Below are 21,747 nucleotides of genomic sequence, written 5' to 3'. Positions count from 1 at the left end.
CAGAGCCCCTCTCAGAGGGCACAAGTACTGTGCAGTGGGCTGTCAGTCGATATGGTTACCTGTGTGCCTGGTCCCCAGATAGGCAGGCTCCACGGCACCAGGTGCAGGCCCCAGACTGGTTACAAGCTTCAGGTGAGGGCAGCAGGCGGCAGGGGTCAGGGGGCAGGGTCAGTGCCAGCAGGCGGCCCAAGGCCACTCCCCCAAATCCCCCAGATATGTACAGGCGGCTCCCCACTGCTGCCATGGCATGGGCTACAGACTCTTCCATCGGGGATCCCACAGAGGCCAGGCCTGTTCAGAGATACAGAGCAGAAGTCGCAGGGAAGAGATCCATACAAAGGCAGCCAGACAGGAGGGAGACCCAAAGAGGACAAAAATAGAGTCAAAAGAGGGAAGAGACAGACGCAGGCAGAAAGGAGACACAAAGCAGAATAAACAGGAGAATTACACAGATGGCAAAAAAGAGGAAGAAAAAGCAGACAAAGAGAAATAAACAGTCCCAGCACTTGAGAGGATGAGGCAGGAGGGTCTCAAGTTCAAGGTCAGTCCCGGCTACATAGGAAGACCCTATCAAGGAGGGAAGGAGGGAAGGAGGGGAAGAAGGAAGGAAGGAACGAAGAGGGGCAGTAAGAGCAGAGACAAATATTTTGGAACAAGATGGAGGTTACCAGTTGTAAAGGCTCTAAATACCAGTGAAGCAATCATTTTATTTATTTATTGCAGTGCTCAGGCGTTTCATATGTAAGGCAGGCACTTTTAACTACACCCCAAGCTCTATTGATTTTCTTATTGTTATTTTTGTTTTTGGTGCAGGAATTGAACTGAGGGCCTTAATGCATACTAGGCAGGTGCTTTACCACTGAACTATATCCTCAACCCTTGATTTTTTGAGACAGGGTATAGCCCAGGCTATCCTCAAACTCATAATCCTCTTGCCTCAGCCTCCCGAATGCTGGGATTACAGGCCTGTGCTACTATATCCAGCTCTATCAATCATTATAAAATAGTTAATTTTATGTTACATGAATTTCACTTCAGCTTTTTTAAGTCATTAAAAAGAGAGAGACAGAAACAGAATATTGGAAGGTAGATTAATAAGAAAAGGGAATTAGAAAAAGAGGATCAGAGAGGAAACAGACCCAGAAACACACACACAGTTACTTATAATAATAAATGAAATGAAAACGCAAGATAAGGGCTGGGAGTGTGGCTCAGCAGTAAAGTGCTTGCCTAGCACCCTAGGCTCTAGGTTCCATCCTCAGCACAGCAAAAAAATAAAATAAAGGCAAGCTATAGGCCCATTTCTAAGCCATGAACAGCAAACTTGAAAGGAAGGCAAATCCCCACATATGGCAGTGGCTGTCTCTAAAGTGTGAGGCTATGGGCGGTCTTTTCCCTCCAATTTTATAAATCATGTACAATGAATTTTGTCACTTTTATAATGAGAATAAAAAATGAAGAAAGAAAAGCACTTCTGGGGTCTTTAGCAGAAGACAGGAGCTTTGCAAATGGGTTTGAGGAGGCCTGAGTGACTTCTGCTGAGTTGGGAGTCCTAGGACAGGGACAAGGCTTTCCCTTGATGTCCCCCAGCCTCCCAGGAAAGCAATAGGGACTTACGAGTGAGATCAGGCAGGAGCCAGGTGTTGCAGTTAACCTGGTAGAGCAGAACATCACTGCTGAACTCATCAGGGTCTGAGCGCCCCCCAAGCACCACCATGGTGTCTCCTAGCAAGGCCGCAGCATGGAAAAGTCGGGGGCGGGGCTGTTGAGACATTTGCAGGGATGGACTATCAGAGGCCAGTCCCTTCTTTCACATGCTTCCTCCCAGCCCACCTGCCACCCCTAAACTTTCCTCCCTGCCCCCACCAGCTTGGCCAATCTTCCCCTTCCTCAAGTCTCACTTCCTCCCTCTAAGAAACCTCCTGGACCCCTTGGAGCAGCCCACAGAACCATCTCTCTTCCCCGGAACCCCTAGCTTTCACAACCCATGTTACTCCCATGAACTTGGCCCAAGTCCCTTGAGATGAAAACTTACAATTCTCAGTGTTTCAGCCAGCTGGCTGGGGACACGAGGCTCCCTGTCCCCCAAGAGTGGCTTAGGAATGTGTGTGCAGACTGCGCACAACTGTCCTTGCCAGCCAATGCTCACTGATCCTCCATACCCTATCTCTTTGGCCTTGTAAGGCAAGAGGCACAAGGTGTCTCAGTCCTACTTTTCATAGATGGAGCACCCAGGAAGAGGCAGGAAACTTCCAGGGCCACACAGAGTCAGGGCAGAGCTGAGACAAAACCCAGGCCTCTGACCTCCTACCCAAGGATTCTTTCCTCCAAATCAGAGATGGAAAAAGAGGAAACCTGGGGATGTCAGAGTTCAATGCAAGAGACTGGAAAGGGAGGGAGCAGGAACCCAGCAGGGAACCAGGCCTTGCAGCACTTGGAGAGGGAGGAAACTTGCTCTGCCCCACATAGCCATTTGTTTGGCCCACTTTTCCTGACCTTTGCCCCCTGAGAAGGGGCCAGCAGGCTCCAGGTACGGTCAGGACAGTGCAGGGAGTAGAGTTCTGGGGATGGGGCTGCCAGTTCCACGTGGAAGCGGAAGCCCCCAAACACATAAAGGGAGTCGGTGGCTTCATGGTAGACTGCAGAATGACCATAGAGACCTGGAGGGGCAGGATGACCACAGAGATGATGGGAAGGGCCAACGGCCTGTGTCCCCCTGCCCCACCCCAGCCAACCTCCTGGGCTCCCCTCGGGTTCTGGAGGATGACCATTAGACACTCCAGGAAAGGTCAGAGTAACTAATGGCTGGGAAGTTATGACTGGCTTGTAGGAGTGTGACAGAATGTCTAGGGGACAGTGTTCAAAGCACTTAGAAAGACAGAAAGAAAAGAATCCCTGAAGGGTGGTGATCTTAGAGCTTGGGGGAGGAAGACAGTGGCCACTCTAGGCAGGAGGTGGTTGGTTCCTCATGGAGTCTGGGGAGTAAACAGAGAAACTGAACATTGCCAGAGATGGCTCCCTGGAATTACGGATAGCCTGAGGGGGCGACAGTGAGATAAGAAGGTACAGCAACCAGAATATGGGAGTAGACAGAGAGCCTTTGCAAAGCCCTGGATGGCTTTGGTTGCAGCCCCACCTGTGGGAGGTGTCCCACTCTGGGCTCCGGACACCCAGGTGCCAGTTGCCAGCTGGTACTCCAGCAACTGCTGGTTGAAGCCATTTTCAGGAGAGTAGCCACCCACTAGGAGCAGAGACAGGCCTCGACGTGCAGTCAGGGTGTGGCCAGCAACTGCTGGTAAGTCCACAGTCTGAGGGGCCTGTGGGATGGAGGGCCAAGGTCACCTTGTGAGCAGAAGCAAGACTCAGCCCCACGGTCCCCTCTGAGTGCTAAGGAGTAGTGAGCTCCCTGGGGCTGGTCAGACCCTGGCCTCCCAGGCCTGGCAGCTGTTCAGCAGGTTCTAGTTAGTTCTGCTGGCTCCATCTTAGGCCCTATAAACTTACTGAGTCTTTGGGAAGCCCTTGCTCCTCTGTTCTCACTCTGTGCCTAGGTGGGGTTCTGTCCCAGCCTGGTAAACCAGAGCCATCACAGGCCCTTGGTGAGGAATCTTCTTGGGACTACATCACTGGGGTCAGCCAGTGAAATTCAATTCTTAGACTTTTTTTTTTTTTTTGCAGTCGGGGGGATGGAACCCAGGGCCTTGTGCACATGCTCTACCACTGAACTACCTCCCCAGCTCCCAAATCTGGGACTGCTGCTAGAACCCCAGAAGGTCATTGTTTCCTCTGGTGGCAAAGCTGGCAAGAGCTACTACGGTCATCATTCCTAAGCCTGGCTTGGGGGACAGGGCTGGGGTGGAACATATGCTCACCTTCTCCTGCCGCCACTGCAGGGTGGTAAGGTTAAGGACCCAGAAGTCATGGGTGATGCCCCCAGCTGTGAGCCCTCCCAGCAGATACATGGCACCACGACCAGCGGACACATAGGCAGCTGCATGAAAGGAGCGGGGTGATGGGCCTGGGCCCCCATCCTCAGCTCCCGCCAGCATCTGAGTCCACCGCCGCTCACTTACAGAGTACCTGGGGCCAAGAGGCAAAAATGCAGCCTTGTTGTAAGATCATCCCAACATTCTTTAAGGGGACCCTTCCTGACAGAGGTCCCAGCATCCCTTGGGGTGACTTTCCTATGACAGCCATCTTACCATCCCCTAGGCAACACCACTCAAACAGTACCCCAATGCTGAGTGTCCACAGATAAGCCTCCTATGAAAAGTGTCCCAACATCCTTTGGAGTGTCCCTCACCTCGGAGTTTTCTGTACCCTCCTGATATAACTCAGGTGACAGATCTCAGCAGCCCCTGAAGTAACATCTCTCATTCAAATATCCCACTTCCCCAGAGCAGTTCTCACCTGTATAGGTTTCCCAGCAGCCCCTGGGGCAGACCCAGACCCCCAAACATCCACAATGTGGCATCAGGTCCCTCCACCATAGTGTGCCCAAGGCGGTGCAGGAAGCGGCTAGCAGTGTCCTGAGGGTGGGTGGGAGGACCAGGGATCAGGCTAAGGTCATGACAAAGTCAGGCTTAGGTGGAGGGTTAGGGATGGTCCCCAGGAGTGCAGGTGGGGAAATGGTCCATGAAACAGACCCAGTGGGCCCCAACTCACGGCTGACAGGCGGCTGTCCATGACAGTCTCCCAGACCAGCTGCCCACCATCCAGCTTCGTGGCACAGTCCGGACCCCCGAAGCCCTCAGCACAGATGCATACACCCAGGCTCTGGGGACAGCAGATAAGAGGCTCAGGGGAGCCCTGATCACCACTCCTATCCCACCTGTCTGGCCCTTTCCCATTTGTACCTGGTTACAAATCCCAGACCCTGTGTGTGCATTGCAGTTCTCAGGACACAGAGCCATGCGACAGTGTGGACCAGCCCAGCCCTGAGGACATCGGCAGAGCCCAGCACCTGCAGCTCCATCCTGGGGCACACATTCCTGGGGGACGGGGCAGCTCCCAGGGCCCCCAGACCCACAGCGGGCGGAGCCGACTGAGGCGTTGAAGCCCCAGGACGAAGATCCATTGGCCTCCCAGTGCAGGACGAGCAGCCCTGTGGGGAGAGGCAGAAGGCTTGTCAAAGCCACATTCTGGGCCTTGTTCCCCTAGGGATGGAGAAAACCCAACGTAATGGAGCAGGGAAGCAGGGCACCCAGTTATGTAGAGTCACTACCATGATGAACTTTTCTTCTGCACATCCCTCCCTTGGCCAACTTCAAGTTCTGTCCATTTTAAAGCCTAAATCTCAGGCTAGGACTGTAGCTCAGTGGTAGAGCACATGCCTACCATACATGAGACCCTGGGTTTGATCACAAGCACCACACGAAAGAAAGAAATAAAGCTTACATCTCTCTCCCATTCGCCCATTGCTTGCCACTCCTCAGGTGTCATCCAAGCCAGTATCTCGTATCACCTGGACACCAACTCCATCTCCCAATCTTAAGGCTGCCCTATGCTTCACTCTTCCTGCAGCCCACATCATTCATACAAATATGAACCTAGCCATGGCACAGGCAGACATTGTATCTTCCACAGCTCCCCAATGTTCTTAGAAAGAGTGGCGGTTTCATGAATGGAGGAGCAGAAATTAATTATACAATGTGTTATGATGTGTAAAATATGCCTCAATAAAGTTGTATTTAAAAGGGCATAGCGTGGTGGCACAAGCCTGTGGCCCCAGCTACACAGGAGACAGAGACAGGATTGTGATTAGAGGCCAGATCAGGCAAAGTGACCATGACAAGCTATCTGAAAAACAAACTAAAAACAAAAGGATTCAGGGCATGGCAAGTACTAAGCCCTGAGTTGAATCCCCAGTGACACACACGCGCGCGTGAGCACACACACACACACACACACAAAGAGTTCCCCCTTCTGGGGCCTAGAGGGTCCTACAGACTCTTCAATCTCAAGGTCTCCAACTCTCCCCATCCTGTGTGTCCCAGTCCTAGCCTGGCCCTTTTACCCTGCTCTCAGTACTTTGATATCTGCTATGTCCAGCCTGAAGGAGCAGCCCTCCCTAGGCCCCAGCTTCCTGGCTCCAGCCAAATTCACTTCTGCAAAGAAGCCCTCCCCAGCCTTCAGTCACCCAGGTAAGCCTGGGACCTATCCACTGCCTCAGGGAAAGACCAACTGTTCTGAGTCTACTACATCGTTCCAGGCAGTTTGCCCCTTCAACTCCGAGTGCCCGTGTCCCTTGCACACTGCTGTACCCCAGCATCTAGATCAGGGCAGCTCAGTGTGGGTGCTCAATAAACATGCACTGACTACAATAAAGTCCCTCTGGTTCTGGAGGCTTGATGTGGGATCTGGTGTTCATACAATCCAGCATGCCATCTCTAATCTGCCCCTTTGCCTCCAGCCTCAGAGCTGTTCTGACTCACAACACAAAGAGAAACATTTCCAAAATCTGGTCTGAGTCAGGTGTGGTGGTGCACACTTATAATCCTGGTACTTGGGAGGGGGAGGCAGGGGTACTGGAAGTCTGAGGCCAGCATGGGCTACACAGTGAGCTCAAGGCCAGTCTGAGCTACATAGTGGGACCCTAGCACAAAAAAACAAGCAAGCAAACAAAACAAAAAACCTGGCCTTCATAACAAATTCTTTCTACCGCATCTCCACCCGAGGGACAAAAACCTTTTTTGGTTGAAAATCACAAGGCTAAGGAGATGCCAGGAACCCTCATACCAGTCATGTTCTACATGCCCCAAAGACATGCCCGACTTGTCCCTTCTCTCCAGAACCAGCCCAACCAACAAAATCCTCCCTACTTTCCTCAGATGAGGCCCAGAAATGCAGAGAAGCTGCATCATCCTGTTAAGGGACTGTTACCTTGCAAGTCTATGGCAGTCCCGAGTCTAGAACCTGGGTCCTAAATCCAATCAGATATCTGACAAATGTAGGAGCAAGGGATACACAGCCCAGGGCAAGGCTGGGGCATAGCTCAGTGGTAGAGCACTTGCCTAATAGGAGGGTTCCATCCCCAGCACCACAAAGAAAAAAAGCCCAGAGAGGTCCCAATGCCACAGCCCCCATACCAGACAGGGCCTGCACAGTGAGGGGCCTGTCCCGCCGCTGGCCACAGAAGGCAGCAATGAGACTACGGTCTGACTGAACGACACCAGTGTCCAGGAAGCGTGGGAATCCATCAAAGGCCAGGACGTAGCTCAGCTGGAGGGGTGCAAAGTCAAGAGTTAGGGGACCATAAGAATGAGAAAGAAGGGCACCTGAGGTCCGGAAGGAGGAGGAGAGGGCAGAGCTGGGTGTGGTGGCACATGCCTATAACCCCAGCTACTTAGAAAGGTAAGGCAGGAGGATAATAAGTGTGAGCCCGGACTAGGTTACATAGCAAGACCCTGTGTTAAAAATAAATAAATAAAAGAACACAGGGCAGTCTGGGAAATGGGCTGTTTGTAGTCCAGGGCAAACCATCATGCTGTGGCACGGAGGCTGTCCCTCCCATTCCTATGTTCCAAGCAGATATGGCTAATCCATCAGGCACCCTTGCACTGAGTCTCTTTCTCAACACACAGCTCCTGGCAGCCACCACCAATTGATCAGAGCTAGCACACGAAAGAAAGAAAGTTAAGATTTCTGGTCTGGGGAAGGGGAGTTTGAAGAAAAAGAAAGTGGGAGATGAGAGTCGAGGAAACAGGAGAACTGGGAAATGGTAGGATTTGACAGCTTAGGATCAAAGGGCTGGATGATCTGAGGAACAGAGTTTGACATAGGGGCTGGGTCTATCTGATAAAGAGATCTGGCTTACGAGCTGAACCCTAGTCCCTCAGTGCTCACCGTGCAGGGGGTGCTGCTGTCGGGGGAGAAGGTGAGGGTGAGTGGCGGACAGAGGGTCCCAGGGGCACAGGGCTGTAACAACTCAGTGGCTGAGACAACCCACACACAGTAGGACAGGCCAGACCCAGCTCTCGCAGCCCCACCACCTGGAGGCAGCAGTCCCCCAAACCGGCGGGAGCCCAAAGCCACTGAGGACACATTGGTGAGGAGGGCACGACCTCCACACTCCCGGAAGCAGGAGCCACCAGCCCTGTGCAGATGGAGAAGAGCCAGCATCAGACCAGTCCTACCCCACCCCACCATTTCCCAAGCCCAACCTCCCCAACCCTGCTGGCCCCTGGCTCACCGGGGGTCCCCGTAGTAGCCCGGGGAACAAAGCTGACAGTGGGCACCCTCAGTATGATCCTGACAGAAGCAGAGCCCGCTGAGGTTGTCACAGTGTCCACGGCGTGGATCCCCATGCCCATTGCACTGGCAGGGCCGGCAGCCACCTGAGCCTGTGGCATTGCCATAGCTACCAGGCCGGCACCGTTCGCAGTGATCCCCCCATGTCCAGTCTGTGGAGGTCCCAGCAGATGGGACACAGAGTCAGAGGCAAGGACAGAAAGGAGCCCAGACCAGCTGGCTCTACCAATCCCTGATCTCCTCCCCAGCGGCTGCAAAGGAAGGAAACCAAGGCCTGGGCTAGGGAGAAACAGTAAGTTCCAAAGTGGGAGTGATGCCCAGGTATAGATGGTGGCACTGAAACTCACTTGGGTCAGGAGCAGGGACTAGGGCAAGAGACTCAGTGCTGCCTCAGGGGAGAGTGAAGCCCACTCAGAGAAGGAAGCTGGAGCCCAAGAAGGGAGGAGACCCCTCAAGCATCCTGGGAATTCAGTTGCTCACCCTGACACTCGTCACAGAAGCCAGGCCCCCTCCTACGGCAATGGCTATGGAAGTTGCAGCCACAGTCTCGGGAGCAGCGAGGGGCGGGGGGCCCCGGGGCAGGTGTGGGTAGGGGCAGGTCAGATGTCCAGCCCAGGTCACACACACAGGTAAAGTCTGGCGGGCCACTGCATACACCATGGCCACAGTCTTCCAGGCACCTGGGGAATCATGGCCAGGATGTGCATCCCAAAGCACACCATCATCTCCACCCACAACAATACCATCATAAGTGGCTGCCTGTTTCCACAGTTCTGGGTTGTGTGGGTGACCCTGTCGCCAAGGCAACTCCATCACACGTGGTGATGCTTATCTCCATAGCAACCACATAGCACCACTGTGAAAACCCCCTTTCAACTAGGTCCTCCTCCATCTCTACAGCAATGCCGAAGATTAAGACCCACAGTCTATGAGTGTCATGTTTCCATGGCAACTAGAGTTACCTTGAGGACCCTGCCACTCAATGAGGTCCTAGTCTGTAGGGTGAAAATTTCAGGCTAAATGGGGATACTGATTCCTCAGAGGGAGCCCAGAACCATGGTAGCTTCCTCCCTCCAATTTGAGCCCCATTCCTGGGCAACATCCCAGGAATGCAACCCCTGCCTCACTCACGTGCGATTGCAGTGGATGATGCCATCACCCTGGTAGCCACGCTGGCAATGACATTCGTAGCTGAGAGGCGTGTTTAGGCAGGTCGCCCGAGGGTGACAACGCGCCAGTCCCAGGCGACACTCATCCACATCTGGACAGCGGGCATAAGCCCAGCGGGCAGGGAGGGCCACAGGCAGCCCCAGGCCCTCGCCCACCCACAGGGAGCAGTTCCCCCCTCCCAGGGGCCCTGAGAAGTCCCCCTGTAGGCACCTGCAAGGGGAACAATATAGAGACAGGGAAACAGTGACAGAGACAGGAACAGAATGAAAACAAGATGAACGAGAGAAAACAGAAACAGGGAAAGAATGAAGAAGGAAAAAGAGAAAAGAAAAAAGAGGGACAATAAAAAGAGAGGTAGAGGACAGTGAAGAGAAGGAAGAGAAGCCAGAGGATGGGGGTCAGAGAAACAAAGAGGTCGTTAGAGTCACGAGAAGAGAAAACCACGTTCTCCACGCCACCAGCCAGGCCCCCTCACTGTCCTCCTCCACCATCCCACTCACCGTCCCAGAGTGGGGTTGTCTTCATTGCCACACCAGCCGCACTCGTGGCTCTGCAGACACTCGTGGCAGGTCAGGAAGCCACCACAGCTCCGGCACCGTGGCTCTGAGTGCACACTGCAGGGTGACAGGTGTGGGGACTTCAGAGCCTGGGTACCTCCTTGCCAGTCTGGAACCTCATTCCATGAGCCCTGGCCCCAGGAGCACACCTGTCATCCCAGCCACGGCAGCCCCCATGTGGGTACCGGGCCAGGTAGGCAGCAAACAGGAAGCAGGTGTGGGTGGACTGGCACCAGGCACACTGGCTAGAGTTGGCCAGGCAGTCCTCACAAGTCAGGCGCCTGCAGTGGGGAGCAGGGGTCATGTCATTCCAGTCCTGCTCCCATGCACACCCACCCACCCCTGGGTCCTGCCTGGCTCACTGGCTGCAGAGTGGGGGGCATTCCTCTGGGCTCTTCAGGGCACCCCGACCCCGGCCCCGCCGGCTACATGCTGCATCCCCTTTGCGGCTGGTGCTCTGGTGCCACTCACAGAAGGGGTCCTGGGCAGAGGGTATTAGGCAAGGAGTCAGAGCCCAGTTTAGTCCACTCTCTGAGCCCCCAGTGCCTCACCCATCATCTGCTCAACAAGCAGCTACCTCCCTCACTTGCCCCCACCCCCATCCACAGCTTCCAACCTCTCTGTCCCCAATGGTTGCATCCCTTCACAGACATCTGCATTCTGCCTGCCCAGCACCCACTGTCTGGGGACCCAATGGGCAGATTCAATCCTTACAACTCAGAGGTGACCAGGGGGCCACAATCCCTCCCAACCTCAGTAACTGGTTAGGAGTCTACACAAGAACCGTCCAGAACCACCCAATGAATCAGAATTTGGGGATTTTTAAAAAAAAAATTTTTTTTTTTTTTAGTGGTACTGGGGGTTGAATTCAGAGCCTCACATTTGCTAGGCAGGTGCTCTGTCACTTGAGCCACACCCCCAGCCCTTTTTTGTTTTAAGTACTTTTCAGGTAGGACTCACATTTTCACTGGGGCAAAATGATCTTCTGCCTACAAGTCTCCCAAGTAGCTGGGGTGACAGACAAGTACCACTACACCTGACTTATTGACATGGGGTCTTGAGAACTTTTTGATTAAACTGGCCTCAAACCTTAATCCTCCCAATCTCTGCATCCCAAGTAGCTAGGATTACAGGCATGATTCACCACACTAGGACCCAGAATTCTGGGTCTTCAGTTGAACTTCGGGGTGGGGTGGGACAGAAAAAGACTTTTTCTCCTTGGGGCTGGGTATGTGATGAGTCTGGAGCACTGTGGCTCCATTGTCACTAGAAAAAACCGTACCAGGGAACAAGAGAATACAGAGCTGAGAGAGATGAACATTAAACAGCTGGAGCTAGCAGGCCTAGACCTCCTTCAAGCTAGAGAGGATAAATCCCCTCAGGGGAAAGGGGTTCACATGTATTTTCTGGCTACTGTGACAGGGCATGTCCTGACTCACAGGTACCCATCTTTCAAAACCCATTGCCCCTACTCCCCACCTGGCTCTTGCCTGATCCTTGACCCTAGCTTCATCAGGGACTCTTGGCTGCCCATGCCAGGTCTAGGGTCCCTGTCCCAGTCTCCTGCTCTGTCTGCCTCATCTTGAGATCCCCTGTGACACAGCAGGCACCTGGGTGCAGGCGTGGCAGTCACGATGCTCCTCACAGAGTGGGCAGAGAGCAGGCACTAGCACCAGCAGGGATCCCCCGGCCCCATCATCCTCACAGTGGGCCCCACCCTGGCGCAGGTGGCAGGTGGCACTGCTCAGGCACCAGCCGCAGCCCTGGTCTGCCAGGCAGCCCAGGCAGGACGAATAGGAGGCACAGGCTGAGGAGCGGTAGGGCTCCAGAAAGAAGAAGGAGATCTCCTAGAGGCAAGGCACACAAGGGCCAAGTGTCAGGCTTAAGGGTGGGTTGGGGATTCAGAGCTGAACACTGGAGTTACAGGTTTGGAGACAGGATGAGAACTCAGTATGTAAAGTCAGGATTTAGGAAATTAGCACACCACAGGGGTCAGGTACAAGTCTAGAGACTAGACATCAAAGGATTGAGGGCAGGGGTCAAAGCAGGAGAAGTCAAGTATGGACAGGTATCAGAATACAGGATCTGGGCTAGGCGGTAGCTCAGTGGTAGGGTGCTTGCCCAGCAAGCGCAAGGGCTTGGGTTCCATCCTCAGGACCTCCTAAAAAATAATATGGGATCAGATGAGGGTCTGTGGTCAGAAGTTAAAGGTGATGTCCAGAGTTCAAAAGCCAAGAGTACAGGGATTAGAAGTCAGGATCCAGGAGCAAGAGTTTATGGCCTGAAGTTCCGAAAGCCCAGGGGATCTGAGGCTAGGGTTCAGAGACAGGTCAAAGGGTGGGCTAGGCACTCACACTGCCGCCTGGCACACCAGTCCGATCCCACAGCAAAGTGAGTTCACTGTGCCCAGGGCCTGCTGAGCCATTCAGCTGCCCCTGAATCTCCACTGCGTACTTATGCCCTCGCCCGGGCAGTGGGAAGAGGCGAGTGGATCCTGGGCGCTGCAGTCGTCTTGTCTCCTTCTCCTGCTGAGCAGCCCAGCGCCCCACCTCCTCCTGGGGATAGGGTGAGACATGGCCCTTGGAGCTCTTCACACTCCTTCCTCAGAATCCCAGCTCCCTAGGACCTCACTTCCTACTACAAAGAGAGGCTCAGAGCCTCTTGGACCCTAAGAACCTCCAAGGCATCCCTTAAACCCCCAAAGGCCCACTTCAAAATTTCCCCAAATTCTGTTCACAGTTGAAAACCTCAGTCTCCCTCCTCCTCTAAGGATCCATCCTGTAAGTCTAATTTCTGCCCAGTTTCTCACAAAACCATCACATCATCACAATTTTCCTGTACCACATCCCAACCAAAAAAAAAAAAAACCCCAAATGCCCCAGGCTCCCTTACCATGTTCTCTGTGTCAGGGCCACGGGCCATCCGGGCCAGGACATGTAGGCGCTGGGCCCGGGCCCACACAGCCACATCCCCAGCCCCGGGCCCACCGGGCCCTCCTGGCAGCAGCGGATGGATAAAGCCACGGTAGACAAGGGACACATCTGTCTCTGGGCTGGGTGTCAGGGTGATGGTTGTACTGCGGACAATTGAGACCTGTGCCGCAGGGATAGGGATACATACATGTGAGCACGTCTCTGAACTGCCCCCAAGTTCCCATGCCCACCGACCCCTCGGGTCACATCAGAGCCAAAGAAGACTGGTCAATCCAACCTCCTTCCCTATTTTACCCAATGAGAAACTGAGGCAAGGGGTGGAGTTACGTGGCTGACCCACCATCCTTTTGGGAGAAGAATTAGGACTCAGACGGTAGACAACAGAGTCCCAAAGCCTGCCTCAACCCCCAATCTCCACTCATCCCCAGCTTACACTAAAACCCCAGGAGTGGGTAGGGTTGGAAATGCACTCAAGTAGTGGAGTGCTTAGTTCTTAGTTCTGGAACAATCCCCAGCACCACAAAACAAACAACAACAAAAACACTCCAGGACTGGAATCTTTGGTATCTTGCTCCCTCCCTTCCCATCTTCCCACCTAAGCCCTTCCAAGTCTGTAATCCCAGCATGGGAGGTAGAGGGAGGAGGCTCTTGAGTTTGAAGCCAGCCTTGACAACATAGGGAGACCCTGACTCAAAACAAATACATTCTTGGCTGGGGTGTTGCTCAGTGGCAAATCAGACCTTTACTTATTTATTTAATTTATGTACCGCAGTACTACGGCTTGAACTCAGGGCTTCCCATTTGGAAGTAACTCTATCACTTGAGCCATGCCCTCTGCCCTTTTGCTTTCACTGTTTTTTTGAGCTGTGGTCTTGAGTTTTTGCCTGGGCCAGCTTTGGACTGCAATCTTCCTACCTTCACCTCTAGAATGGCTGGGACTACAGGAGTGTACTACCACCCCTGGTCCAAATCACTCTTGAACGTAAAGACTTTCAGGGTAAACATGAATGATTAGGGTGCATTTTGACTGGGATATAGCTCAATGGTAGAGTGCATACTTAGCAAGCACAAGGCCCTGGGATCCATCCCCAACACCACACACACACACAAAAAAAAGATCCATCAACACCCCACACAGGCCCCTTCCGGCTTCCCACCTTATCAGGCTGGGAGGCGTTAGGTGGCTGCTGAAAGGTGAGCAAGTGTAGGCCAGGCAGGAAACTCTGGGTGACACAGTCCTCCAAGGAGGTGACGAAGACAGGTGCTGGCCCCCACCAGCCCACAGTGCCTGAAATCTGCTCCCCTCGGCAGCGGGCCTGCTCTGGGAGGACAGAGACGTAGGAGCCTAGGGGGTCAGTGGAGGGGGTTCTGCCACCTCTTCCCCACTGCCACTGGACACTCACCAGGCCGAGGGAGGCAGCTCTCATTGTGCACACACCAGCCCAGGGCACCAGGCCCCCGGGGAGGGGCTGTGGGACTGCTGAAGGCCAGGCATGCCTGGCAGTCAACCAGGAGGCGGCCCAGGCCCAAGCAGCTAGCAGCTGGACACTGCAAAGAGGGATTAAAGACAAGGCTCATTGTCCACCAGAGCTTAAGGAATCTGGGATGGGGTGTGGATACAAGGGTCTTAGGGTGAAAGTGGCCAGCAAATTATAGAATGGAGAATCAGAAGCAGGAGATCGAGGACAGGGGCTGGGGGTGCCCAGGGGCAAACACATAAGCTCAAAAGGATGGGACTGGCAGGGGTCAAAATTTCTGGGATTAGCAGTTGGAGGGAGGCCGGCTGAGGATCATGTATGTGAAAACAAGCATCCCAACTGGGAAAATCCTTGAGCATTTGGCTTAGGTAGAGGGAGGCTGAGAGCAGGTCTCTATGTCAGGGACAGAGGGTCCAGGGTGGTCACTCACAGCTCCTGAGGGGGTACCAGGAGGGGGTGCAGCTTGGCAGGCCCCCTGACACCAGCTGCATTCGGGATCTCGGGAGCAGACACTGTGGTCCGTGTACATGGAACAATAGTCCAAGTGGTACTATAAGGAGTTAGGGACAGAAAAGGAAGTTGCTCAGACCTGGGTCTGCCTGCCAATCTCTCATCACTGTGATTGTCCTAGGGAACCCCAACTGCTCAGCACCTTGAGGACACACTCATTCCTTCCCCAGCCTCAGGGACCCTCTATCATAGCTTCCCTCAACCCCAGGGACTTCCTTCCCTCCTCTCCTGGCCCTAGGGCCCTCTTCCCCACTACCTTCCTCACTGGTGGGGACCATGCCACCTCCTCCCCCAACCACCCTCTTCCTGTCCCCCAGTGCTCACATCCAGGGCAGGTGCCTGGAACACGAAGGGAGGCACCTTGTAGGCCATCAAGTCTCCCCGAGGTCGACCACTATATCCCCCAGCCACCAACAGGACACTGCCACCAAGCACAGCTGCCACATGCGAGTACCGACCACTGGGAGGTGCTGCTCGGCCTAGGAGAACACAAACGCTAAACATTAGACCCCCAACCCCCCACCTCTGCCTTCCTGAGCATCCTATTGCTGCCCAAGGAATCTTCAGGCCTACCTGGCTCTGTACTGGCTACAACCCTCACTTCTCAGAGTCCCAACACCCTGCCCAAATCATCTTTCAGACAGCATCTCTGGGTCAGAAAGACATGGGTTCAAATCACGGATCAACTACTGGCTATGTGATATAGGGTAGGAGACCCCACTTCTCTGAGTCTTGGTTTCTTCCTTTATAAATGGAACTGCCCTTCCACCCTCAGAAAGCTAGGAGGATAGGCAAAGCCTCACCTGTTTTTGTCTGTCCAGCACCAGCCTCCCCTCTGGTGACTGCCCCCGGTTTCCCTCTGGAAAACCACCCTTTCTCACACTCAGTCAAGAGATGGGAGTAGAGCTGGCCCTGCCTCTGGCAGAACTGGGACCTAAGCCCAGTCCTCTGAGTCTCAGTGACTAGTTCAAAGACAGGTAAAGACTCAGCCCCTACCATTCCTGGGAAAGAACTCTCCTCCCTCTGGGAATTTTAAGGAAGTACATATAATCTAAGCCAGTGACCATCTACAAAAGGTAAAACAGCTAAAAACTGAAGCTAAACCACCTAAGAATTGGAGAAATGGCTGAGGCTATCAGTGAGCACCTGCATCCAGCTCAACCTGAAGCTTTCACTCACATGAGCCAAGAAATTCTTTGTGCTTACACCAGTTGGACTGGGTTTCTGCTCCATGCAAACAAGACTCCTGACTGACAAGTAAGTGGTCAGTGAATGGTGACTTTCCGGCCCTCTTACTCACCCATATATATGTTCCACAAAGCACAGGGAATTACAATTTAAAATAAAAAGAAAGACAACATGTTGAGCGCTTCGCTGCACAATTCAGGCTTCAGGCATCACCTCAACTTACTTTCACAGCAGCCCGAAGGCATAACCTTATCATAACCCCCACTTCATATACGGGGTGAGTGAGATACAGAGAGACAAAAGGATGGTTTGTGGCAGATGGGTGTTTGGAGCCAGCCGTCTTGGTTCTGCCACTTCCCCACTGTGTCCTTAAAGAAGTCACTGCTTCTTCGGCAGCTAGAGATGCAAAACTTGGGACTGGGATCTAGGTCTCTTGTGGCCGCACCTGCCTCCCAGCTCCACAGTGACACTGCCAGCCCCATCTCGGGCCCAGACTTGCCTCTGGAGAAAACAGAGTGCCTGGCTCACCTGCAAGGACCAAGGCAACTCTGCCTAGACTAACTGTGGGAGGAGGTGGGACCCTCGGGAGCCCTCAGGAAAAGAGGGGCCACTCACCCTCTGGGGTTCCTGGGGGTGCAAGCTCAGCCCCTGACACCCACTGATGGCAGCCAAGGTGGTAGAAGAAGATGCCATCTTCATAGCACTTTTCTTCCTGATAATGGGTGTGTACGTTGCCACCTGGGGAAGGAGGAAAGGGGCACAGCTGGCAAGGCAAGGGGAAGCAGGGACACTGGAGCGGGGAGCCTCAGCTCAGGGTCGGCTCGAGCCCCTGGCACACGGGCAGGATCAGGAGCCTCCTCACCATAGACCACCATGTAGTTGCCCAGGACGCTGGCTGTGTGGAAGGCCCGCTCCCGAGGGCCCTGAAGTCCATCCCGGCCCTTCAGGGTGGTCCACACACGTCGATCCACATGGAAGAGCTCAGTGGAGTTCACACGTACAGAGAATCTACAAGGGGAGAAGCAGGGCAGGGGCTCAGGGCAGGAAGGGCCTCCCTCCCTCCTCTGGGTGCTTGGGACCTATATGATCATCTGGGGTTGAGATCGTCCATGACCAGGTTGATGTCCCTTCCTAACTAAACATTTGCTGTGGGCAGGATCCAGGTCTGACTGATGTTTGGGTTATCTGCAAAATCTAGTCAAGGCTGGACATGAGGCAGGGGCTCCATGAATAAATGGATGGGAATGTGTAGCCAAAGACTGAATCAAGGATCAGACAGTGTGTAGGAGAGTGAGTAAATGAATGAACACATGGATGAATGAATACAGAAAGGAAAAAGTGACTGAATGACTACGGGAGTCTGTTAGTGGCTGAAGTCTTTTTTTTTTTTTTTTTTGATGCCACTGGAGACTAAACTCAGGGCCTTGGACTTGCTAGGCAAGTGCTCTACCACTTGAGCCACACCTCCAACCCTTATGTTTTTAGTTTGTTTTTCAGATAGGGTCTCACACTTTTGCCTAGGCTGGCCTCAGACCACAATCTTCCTATCTCTGCCTCCTGAATAGCCAGGATTACAGGTGTACACCACTATGTCCAGCCCTAAAGACTTCTTAAAGCTAAGCTTCCTGGAGTGTTGGGTCAGCCTGACACTAAGGAACATGGGTGTGGGGAAGGCCACTCACCGGGCAGTGGAAGGCCGGTGTCCACCATGGACCAGCAGGGCACGGGAGGGCGCATGGAACACCATGGAGTGGCCAGTGGCAGCAGGGGGTCTCCCACCTGCTGGAACCACCTGCTCCCAGTAGCCCCCACTGGTACTGTCAAGGCGGAAACGGAAAAGGCCAGAGGAGAAGAGGTCGTGCTGAGTGCGGCCACCGGACACATAGAGCCAGATGTCATCTACCAGAGCAGCCGCATGACCTGCCAGGCCTGGGGGCCCTGAGGAGCTGGAAGTAGCTGGTGCCAGAAGCTTCCAGTAACCCCTGCCCAATGGGCTAAAGGCCCACACATCGTTGGTGAGCGAGCCATCTGCCAGCTCACCACCCATCAGCACCAGAGAGCCATCCCAGGCTATGGCCACATGGGAGTGACGGGCGGCCTGTGTGAAAGAGACAAGGAAACAGAGATGAGGAGGGAAATAGATGGTGACAGAGACAGACAGACAGACAGACAGATGCAGAGACAGAAAGATGAACAGATAGTGAGACAAAGAGAACAGAGATACACAGAGAAAAGGAGTCAGGCACAAAAAGACGGAAATGTGTAAATAAAAACAAAGTGAGAGAAAGAAACACAGTAAGAGAGGAAAGAAGAAACAGAAGTGAAAGAAAAGCAGAGAGGGAGAAATAGATGAATACGTGGACACCAAGATGGAACAAAAGAATAGGAACAAGACAAACACAGAGGCAGACCGAGAGACATGGACACACATGAAAAAAGGCAGGATGCAGAAAGAGAGAAAAAAGAAGCAAGAGAAAAAAGACAAGAAGAGCAAAGGTAGAAACTGGGAGAAGCAGGTTTATCAAGCTGTCGGGGGCTGAAGGCAGTATGGGGCAGAGGGGCTGCTTTGAGGGGACCTTGGCTGGACCTGGCAAGTGACAGGCTCCCCCAGCCAGGGCAGAGGAGAGATACATACCGGGGCAGGACTGAGATCCCAGCATTCCCAGGTGTTGGCAGAGAAGTTGTACAGGACAAGGTCACCCAGGGCCTTGTTGAGGTCCTGGCCTACGGAGGGGTGGATGGTCTCAAGCCCTGGCCACAGGCTGCCATGCCTTCGTACCTCTCACACTCACCCCAGCTGCTCACCTCCAAAAACAGCCAGCAGCCCCGGTGGGGACAGGAAGGCACCGGCTGCTCCAATACGGGCAGAGAAAGCAGGGTCTCCGGCACTCACATTGTGCCACCAGCCAGCCCCCTGGTTCTCCCACAAGTGCAGGTCACAGGCGTGGCCCAGGAAGCCAGGCTCACAGCGGCAAGGTCCCAGGGGCTGAGGAAGAGAGCATAAAGGCAGGGAAAGTGTCAGAGACAGGGCGGGAACACAAGGAGAAACAGCCAGTGGGGAACAAACAGGGCAGAAAGGAATGAGACAGACAAGAAGGGAAAAAACATGAAAAGAAAGAGACAGAGAGGCAAAAGGAAAGACAGATGGTCAGACAGACAAAAAGCAGGAGACAGGGGACACAGACAAAACCAGGAGGCAGAGGTAGACCAACAGAGAAAAGGCAAGACCCACTGAGAAAGCAGGAAAGACAGAAGAGAGATAGGAGACCTCCATGTTTAGCCCAGGCTAAAAGAGCTCAGATCTGAGAAATTAAGGCAGGGAAGACTCAAAGTGAGATGCAGATCCTCAGGTGCAAAGTCAGCAGTGAAAGGACAGAAGTCATGGCCAAACAAGTAGCCAGCTGGGAGGAGGGAGCTGAGCCTAGCAGGAGGGAAGGCAGTGCTCCCAAGGAGGGATGTGGATGAGGCCAAGGCAGGAGGAGAGTCGGTAGGTAGAGGTGGAGAGGACTGGAGTCACAGGTAGGGGTGAGATCTGGAAGGAGAGAGGACTGGGTGGCACTGGGAGGGGGAGGGGTGGTGAGCCAGGAGTAGTAAAAGATCAGGGACCGAGGGGCACACTGGGCACCAGCTCACCGAGGCGCAGGTGCCATGGCTACCGCAGTAAGCCGAGCATTCCTGCAGGCCGCAGTCAGGGCCACCCCAGCCTGGCTCACAGGCACACACCCCTGGGGGCCGGCACTGCCCGTGGCTCCGGCAGCCCCCGGGACAGAGGGAGAAGCGAAAGGAGGCATTGAAACCCAGAAGGTTGTAGTTGGCATCGCTGAAGAGGTGAAGCAGCATCTGCAGAAACAAGGAGGCTGGGCACGGAGGGTAGGCTGGCCCCAGAGCACAGCTCATCCTCAGGGGACCCTTCCCCGTCTGTGTTCTTCTTGGACACCCTCTGACTGACCCTTTCATCTCCCTCTCCTCCATGCCCCCAGGTCCTCCAGCCACAGCCCCACAGCCTGTCCCCAAACCTTGCCCGAGGAGGCTTCGATGGGTGGAGGCCTGGCGCTCCCACTCAGACTGGCCAGCAGCGGGCCCTGCGGGGAGTCCCCGTCATACACAAACAGGTAGTCGTACGCGCACTCTGTGTCCAGGAAGAGCAAGTCCAGCAGGATCCGGTGCTGGGGGCTCGGGGCTGGGGATGAACACAGAAGGGCCACGTTCAAGTGTGCACCTTCCCCTCGCCTCCATTCAGCCAGCCACAGACAGAGCGCCCTGCTTCAGGTAGTGGGAAGGCTCAAAGTGGCTCCTGGGTTTATGGCCCAGGGAAGTCAGCTGTGACAGCCAGAGAGACAGGAGCCCAGAGCAGGGATCCCAGTGCCATCAGACAGAACACCCCCACCATTCAGACCAGGAACCTGACGCGGAAAGAGGAGCCCTTTCTAGAGGTTCCAGAGCTGCACAGCATCCCTGATCCCTTATTTATCCTGTCTGTGCACCAGCCTCAGACTTGCCCTGGCCTAAGGGTCCTGGCCCAGGCCCTAGCAGAGGCAAGAGACTTTCCCAGGCAAAGCTGAACACAGCACTCAAGGAAGTCCTGCTGCCTCCCCCTGAGCAAAGACCCAAATCTTAACAAGAGGATCACAGCTGCTGTCTTTCCACTACAGTGGCTACAGGCACAGGCTCCAAGAGCTAAAGTGCCTGGGCTCAAACCTTGGCTCTGCCACTGAAGAGCTACTAGCTAAGTGACCTCGGGCAACTCATCTACCCTCTCTGACTCAGTTTCCTCACCTGTAAAGTGGGGGTACAATAGCACTGGGGTGAACCTAAACTTCTTCAGTCAGTGCGAGGGGTACAGTTCAGTGCTGGAGTGCTTCCCTAGCAAGTGTAGGCCCTGGGACCCATCCCCAGCACTGCAAAAAAACAAGCTTTTGGTACTGGGGATTAAACTCAGAGCCTCATGCTTGTTAGGCAGGTGTTCTACACTTGAGTCACACGCTCAGTCCTTTTGGCTGTAGCTTATTTTTCACATAAGGTCTGATGCTTTTGCTGAGGGCTGGCCTCAGACCATAATCTTCTTACCTCTGTCTCCCAAGTAGCTGGGATTACAGATGTGTACCACCACACCTGGCTTGATTTTGGAGACAGGGTTTTGATAACTTTTTTCTTGCCTAGGCTGGCCTCAAACCATGATCCTCCTACCTTCACCTCCCAAGTAGCTGGGATTATGGACTTGCACTACCATGCCCAACCTAAGAACCATCTCTTTAGGGCACTTTTGCATTTACAGGTGAGAGTTAAAGCTGGGGCACGGTGACTCACACAAGTGATCACAGCACTAGAGAAGCTGAAATGGAAGTTCAGACAGCCTGAACTACATAATGAGACCGCCTCAAAAATATTTTATGTATGTTATAAAATCGTAACATATTACCATTATATATACATGCGTTATGTGCATATAACAATAATATATTACAATAAAGATGAGAACTAATTTCCTGCCCCTTGTATCTGGGACTTAACTGCTTTAGTGACTTGCTTGACCAATAAAAAGCAGCAGAAGTGACTTTCTGGACTCTGAGGCTAGGAAATAAGAAGCTTCCAGCTCTCACCTGGGCCTCACAGACAGTTCCCTCTCAGAACACAGCTGTCATGCTCTGAAAAGCCAGAGCCACA

The 21,747-nt window shown here is 53.7% G+C and overlaps 1 protein-coding gene across 4 annotated transcripts in view; it reads right to left on the bottom strand.

Annotated features, from left to right (window-relative positions):
• Megf8 (multiple EGF like domains 8) overlaps positions 1-21,747 on the bottom strand; it is a 45,619-nt gene that overhangs the window by 18,201 nt on the left and 5,671 nt on the right. For 2 of the 4 annotated variants that reach the window (XM_074057284.1, XM_020172111.2), the window contains exons 2-31: positions 20,100-20,263; positions 19,717-19,923; positions 18,889-19,069; positions 18,719-18,807; positions 17,766-18,181; positions 16,946-17,091; positions 16,699-16,821; positions 15,220-15,374; positions 14,816-14,935; positions 14,311-14,455; positions 14,065-14,228; positions 12,867-13,067; positions 12,329-12,529; positions 11,585-11,821; positions 10,337-10,455; positions 10,124-10,255; positions 9,918-10,031; positions 9,379-9,627; positions 8,728-8,927; positions 8,189-8,399; positions 7,843-8,092; positions 7,086-7,218; positions 4,854-5,101; positions 4,663-4,773; positions 4,408-4,526; positions 3,870-4,077; positions 3,137-3,317; positions 2,497-2,660; positions 1,618-1,762; positions 60-291 (exon numbers count right to left, since the gene is read on the bottom strand). In XM_074057284.1, coding sequence (XP_073913385.1) covers positions 60-291; positions 1,618-1,762; positions 2,497-2,660; positions 3,137-3,317; positions 3,870-4,077; positions 4,408-4,526; positions 4,663-4,773; positions 4,854-5,101; positions 7,086-7,218; positions 7,843-8,092; positions 8,189-8,399; positions 8,728-8,927; positions 9,379-9,627; positions 9,918-10,031; positions 10,124-10,255; positions 10,337-10,455; positions 11,585-11,821; positions 12,329-12,529; positions 12,867-13,067; positions 14,065-14,228; positions 14,311-14,455; positions 14,816-14,935; positions 15,220-15,374; positions 16,699-16,821; positions 16,946-17,091; positions 17,766-18,181; positions 18,719-18,807; positions 18,889-19,069; positions 19,717-19,923; positions 20,100-20,263 — 5,365 coding nt within the window. The remainder of the gene's footprint in view (positions 1-59; positions 292-1,617; positions 1,763-2,496; positions 2,661-3,136; positions 3,318-3,869; positions 4,078-4,407; positions 4,527-4,662; positions 4,774-4,853; positions 5,102-7,085; positions 7,219-7,842; positions 8,093-8,188; positions 8,400-8,727; positions 8,928-9,378; positions 9,628-9,917; positions 10,032-10,123; positions 10,256-10,336; positions 10,456-11,584; positions 11,822-12,328; positions 12,530-12,866; positions 13,068-14,064; positions 14,229-14,310; positions 14,456-14,815; positions 14,936-15,219; positions 15,375-16,698; positions 16,822-16,945; positions 17,092-17,765; positions 18,182-18,718; positions 18,808-18,888; positions 19,070-19,716; positions 19,924-20,099; positions 20,264-21,747) is intronic. The other 2 variants (XM_074057285.1, XM_074057286.1) reach the window with 2 other exon arrangements.

Source organism: Castor canadensis, chromosome 16 (assembly GCF_047511655.1).
Source record: "Castor canadensis chromosome 16, mCasCan1.hap1v2, whole genome shotgun sequence".
NCBI lineage: Eukaryota > Metazoa > Chordata > Mammalia > Rodentia > Castoridae > Castor > Castor canadensis.
The sequence above is the reverse complement of the archived record's forward strand: the minus strand, read 5'-3'. Positions and strand labels throughout refer to the sequence as shown.